This window comes from Theobroma cacao, chromosome 7 (assembly GCF_000208745.1).
Source record: "Theobroma cacao cultivar B97-61/B2 chromosome 7, Criollo_cocoa_genome_V2, whole genome shotgun sequence".
In the NCBI taxonomy this organism is placed as follows: Eukaryota; Viridiplantae; Streptophyta; class Magnoliopsida; order Malvales; family Malvaceae; genus Theobroma; species Theobroma cacao.
The window spans coordinates 933,940-939,360 of NC_030856.1; the positions used below are offsets into that span (position 1 = coordinate 933,940).

At 35.0% G+C, this 5,421-nt stretch overlaps 1 protein-coding gene across 1 annotated transcript; it reads left to right on the forward strand.

Annotated features, from left to right (window-relative positions):
* Positions 2,515-4,583, forward strand: LOC18593320 (cytochrome P450 71D10). Its single transcript, XM_007020490.2, has 2 exons — positions 2,515-3,503; positions 3,712-4,583. Exons 1-2 carry the CDS (start codon positions 2,601-2,603, stop codon positions 4,348-4,350), a joined length of 1,542 nt encoding a protein of 513 aa, XP_007020552.2. The 5' UTR covers positions 2,515-2,600; the 3' UTR covers positions 4,351-4,583.

The following is a 5,421-nucleotide window of genomic DNA, read 5'->3' on the forward strand; positions in this document are numbered from 1 at the left end:
AAATTTCATGTAAATAAGGACAAATTAATTCATATAATCAATAAATTTATGATTATTAATTAAATTATAAGGTCTTTTGATAACTATGTTTTATATAAATTCGATTTATTTAAAAAAACATAATTACTATTTTGTATATACACTATAATACTTTTAATATATATTTATTTTTTATTTTATATTAATACTATGAAAATGATAATTTTAATACTTATAAAATTTATATAGCAAAATGTGTTTTTTGCACATTAATCCAAATGTTAAATGTTTATGTAATAGTAATTGATGTTAAAAAAATAAAAACCCTACCCACCCCCCGACCCCTCTTTTTCCTTTCTTTCTTCTTTTCTAATCGGGTGCCACTCCTTGCCTCCTTTAGCCTAGTCCTTCATTTGGTGTTCTTCCCAGACCCCAGCAACAAGCGACCTGCAGCTCTCTCTCTCTCAACTCTTTCCTTTTTCAGTCGGCGACACTAGCCAGAAGCCCCAGTTCTCTCTAGAACCAGTGGCACAGTAACCCATATCTTCTCTCTCTAGCTTCTTCCTTTTCCAACCGATGATACAAGCCCGAAGCCCCAGCTCTCTCTAGAACCGACGGCACAGGAACCCAGATATTCTCTTTCTTGCTTCTTCCTTTAGCCGGCGGCAAGCTCGAAGCCCCAACCCTCTCTCTAAAATCGACATCACAAAAAACCCGAGGCTCTCTACCCTTTTTTAAGTGATGGCACAAACCCCAAACTCCCTAAACTCCCACCGACGGTTGGCAGCCCTTCACCCAAAGCTCTCTTTCTCTATGTATATATTATTTTAATTCTTTTTTTTGGTATTGTTTGGTATTTTTTGGTTTGTGGATTGAGGTTTTTGGTTGGTAGACTAGGGATTTGATTTTGGCTTTCTGTATTTTTGGGTTGCTAGGGATTCTTAAGAATTTTTTTGATTCAGTTTTTGGCCCCTGGATCCCCTGTGCTACAGTGGCCTTTTATATTTGGTTGTGGTCTCTGCGAGGCTTCGTTCCACTACTCTGCCAGACGCGAGTTTTTCGCGTCTGGCACTATAGTGGTGATATTGGTACTGGCAGGGTGTCCGCGGAACAAAATTTTTTATATTGGTACTGCCAGACTATAGTTTTTCGTTGGAAATTTGCAAAGAAATTTTTTTCCAACGAAATTTTGGTTGGAAATTTTCAACGGATTTCTAAAAAAAAGGGGCAAAATTTCAAATTTTCAACGGAATTTATGTTGGAAATTTTCAACGGATTTCTAACGGAATTTTTCATTGGAAATTTTCAACGGAAAGTATTACCTACAAGGCTTGTACCGACGGAATTTTCAACGGGACTTTTCGTTGAAAATAAACATTTTCAATGGAAAAAGGCCTATTTCCAACAGAAATTTTCGTTGAAAATAGCCAAAATTTTTGTAGTGATATGTATTTAAATCTCTAACAACTATTTTATCTCTATAAGGACTTTGGGAACATCATATATCTCTAGACAGCAACAAGTTGAGGATAGTAAGCATTTAGTGCCATAAATTCGCATGCTTCCCATTTAATATATCCATCTTTTTTTCCCATTTTTCTAAAGATTTTTGAGTCAAACTCTCAAGCAATAATTTACTTCAATTAGATAATGACAAGTTGATAATATCGTCTGAAACTTATAATTTGCTGGAAATGGACTCGCCAAGTTTCTTCTGCCAACTGCTTGCAACCGCATTAAATATCCATTACTCCATATTGTTTAATTATTCCAATTTTATCTCTAATTCTCTAAAAATCAAGCTGGATTTTTGTACTTATCAATTACACCTGCTCATAAAGAGTTCAGTCAGAAACATACCATGGAGCATACCCACCAAACCCCCGGCCGCCCCCCCCCCCCCCCCCCCGATTTAGACGTTAGAACTACTATAAAAAGGACTTTGAAATCAATAATTAAATAAGTTACAGATTTCCTTCCTTTTGATTAATATAATATGAATTCTATGCGTAAACCAAGCAAAACATTCCATGACAGAGAGAAACCAGCAGGGTCAACCCTCTCATGAAAATGGTGATCAAGCCCCTACTAATCCACACTTTAGCTCACAGAACCTAATTTTTTTCTAGCATATGTGTAACATATAATATTAAACTAATCTCTATACATCTCAGTTAATGCAAATGGGGGAGTAACCCCTTGGCATGAAATTGTTTTTATATATATATATATATGAAATCTTGCTTTCAGAGGATATCCCTTTAAATAAACAATTCACCTAACAAAAACACAAACAAATAGTTATGTAATTTAAAAGTTGTATTTGAATATTTAACTCAAGGATGTATTTATATATCTTTTACTCGAACATTGGGTTCAAATCTAATTTTTTTGATAAGAATACAATAAAACAATTATTACCCCGGTAGATAGGTTGGCGGCTTATGTGCCCTATATTATAAATTTTTGAATCCGATGTTTAAGAATTGTCATGAAACCTAAGCATTAGATTAAAAACAAAACTTCATTCTAAGCCTATAAATAATTTGCCTGCTACCAATAACCCCATCAACTTTTTCTGTTCCAAAAGGAGAAGTTAAGGTGGCATTTCCTTGAGTTCCATGGAGCTAGGATTTTCCTCTACTCTTTTACTTGTTTTCTTTTTCTTGTTCATGATAGCTACAATATTGAAAGGAAAAAAGGCCAAAAACACCACTGTAAAGCTACCTCCAGGACCCTGGCAACTACCTCTCATAGGGAACTTGCACCAGATCATAAGCCCTTTACCCCATCAAAAGCTAAGAGGCTTGGCCAACAAGTATGGACCTCTGATGTGGTTAAAAATGGGTGAAGTTCCTACCATTATAGTATCATCACCAGAAATTGCAAAAGAGGTTCTGAAAGCTCATGATGCCAAAGTTTCCCAAAGACCTTCTCGTCTTTTTGCCAGAATCATCTCATATGATTGTACTAACCTTATTTTTGCACCACATGGAAACTTCTGGAAACAAATTCGGAAGATTTGCATGATGGAGCTTTTGAGCACAAGCCGTGTCCGATCATTCCAACCAATCAGGGAACAAGAGGTTTCAGCTCTGCTCAGAACCATGTTCATGAATGAAGGATCCTCGGTCAATGTTAGTGAGAAAATATTTTCATTGACATGTGGCATAACAGCCAGAGCAGCCTTTGGCAGGAAAAACAAAGACGAAAAGGAGTTCATAAGGATTGTTTTCGAGATTTCGAAGCTCGCAAATGGTTTCTGCTTGGTTGACCTGTATCCTTCTATCAAGTTTTTTAACTTGCTTAGTGCCACAAGGTATAAACTTGAGAAACTACATCAAGCTTCCGACAGGATACTTGAAAACATTGTCCAGGAACACAAAGAGAGGAGAAGTTTACAGACGTCAAGCACTAGCAATGAGCATGTAGAGGAAGATCTGGTTGATGTCCTTCTTAAGCTTCAACAGAATGGTAACCTTGATTTTCCCCTAACAAATGATAACATAAAAGCAATAATCCAGGTTTGTTTTCTTTATTTATTGTTACATTACTTGGTCATGGATTAAAACTCAAAATAACCAAATATTGAATTTCTTTTGAAATATTAAAGGGTTTTTAGTTGAAAATTTATATTAGTGTATTTTACTCATTTAAGTAATCATGTTATGAGTAATTCATAGCCGAGTAAATCAAAGAAAGATGCTAATATCATGAATATGATATTCTTAGGACATTTTTGCAGCTGGAAGTGAGACTTCGTCAACAACTGTAGAGTGGGCAATGTCGGAAATGATCAAAAACCCTAGAGTGATGAAGAAGGCACAAGATGAAGCAAGAAGGGTTTTCAATGAAAGAGGAAGAGTGGATGAATCCGGGATCCATGAGTTGGAATATCTAAGCTTAGTAGTTAAAGAAACCTTGAGATTGCATCCTTCCGCTCCTCTTTTACCAAGGGAATGTCGTGAAGATTGTGTGGTTGATGGGTACGAAGTACCTGCTAGGACCAATGTCATTGTAAATGCATGGGCAATCGGGAGAGATCCCAGGCATTGGAAAGAAGCTGAGAAGTTCCATCCTGAAAGGTTCTTGGATACTTCTATTGATTTCAGGGGATTAGATTTTGAACTCATCCCATTTGGTGCTGGAAGAAGGATATGTCCAGGAATATCATTTGCTCTGCCTAATATTTTGTTGCCACTGGCACAATTGTTGTATCATTTTGATTGGGAGCTCCCAAATGGAATGAAGCATCAAGATTTGGATATGACTGAAGAATTTGGCATAACTGTGACAAGGAGAAATGATTTGTTCTTAATCCCCATTTCTCATCATCATATTCCTTCTGAAGAGACTATGCTATACTATTAAGCTAAGGTTTGGCTGGTTTGCTGATGATTATTGTAATATGATACCATATGTTATAGACTACTTAGAAAACTTTCAAAGTCAAAGATGTAAAAGGCTAGAGCTGCCAAACCTATCCCTTAATAATGGGTATAGATTCTTCCACTCGACTCTAATGTCACATGTCCATAGCTCGACCCATTATCTATTCATTCGTTTACGTAATCACTTGCCTAATCATATGAATATATTTACTATATATACACACACGGTTTAAAATTTTAATAATAATACGTAGTTATTAGGCTCTTTCTTATCCGCCTAATATTTTTTACAGAATCACTTACCTAATTATATGAATATGTTTACTTTTATATTAAATTGAAGAATTTTTCTTGATTTTTTGGAATTTTGTTTGTTTATCATTAAAGACAATATCCTAATTTTAAATTGCAAATAAATTTTGTACTTGAATTTGAAAATCACATTTACTTTTTCTATAATAAATTCACAAACTCCCTTAATTATTGGCAGCCAAAAATTGAAAACAACACTGCTGCAAATTAAGAGCCTTTACTCACTTTTTTTTTTTTGAGAGGCAAGAACAATATTCATTAGAAGAATATGAAGTCATACAAAAACCCTGCACCAATAAAACAACCTGCAAGAGATGGCGTGCAAGCCCAAATGAACAAAGCAACCTATACAAGAAAAGCTAAAAGAAACCAACAGTGCATGGAAGCATCCTATACAAATTGAGATCCAAGCCCAATAGTCGGAAAAACTACCAAAAAACAGACCTCATAGTCATTGAGAAAGTAAAAAAACGATGGCCCCAAAAGAAGTCCAAGAAGAAGAAAGCGATCAGAAACCTTTACTTAATGTTAAGTGTTGTCAATTAAGTATATATGGCTTAGTCAATACTGTACGCTCAATTCATTAAAATTGCAGGTCGAGCCCCACCTTAATCTGTATAGGAAAGGTTAAGTCTATATTTAGCCCTTTAAATATTATTAAAAAAATCACCTAATTTGGCATATGAAATCTATTGTACATATAATATATATTAATATAGATAAATATTTTATAAAATAA

What these genes read in the sequence shown, in the direction of transcription:
- LOC18593320 (XM_007020490.2), top strand. Translation starts at nt 2,601, where the DNA reads ATGGAGCTAGGATTTTCCTCTACTCTTTTACTTGTTTTCTTTTTCTTG. An exon ending in ACATAAAAGCAATAATCCAG is followed by an intron (nt 3,504 to 3,711) that starts GTTTGTTTTCTT and finishes TGATATTCTTAG; the next exon opens with GACATTTTTGCAGCTGGAAG.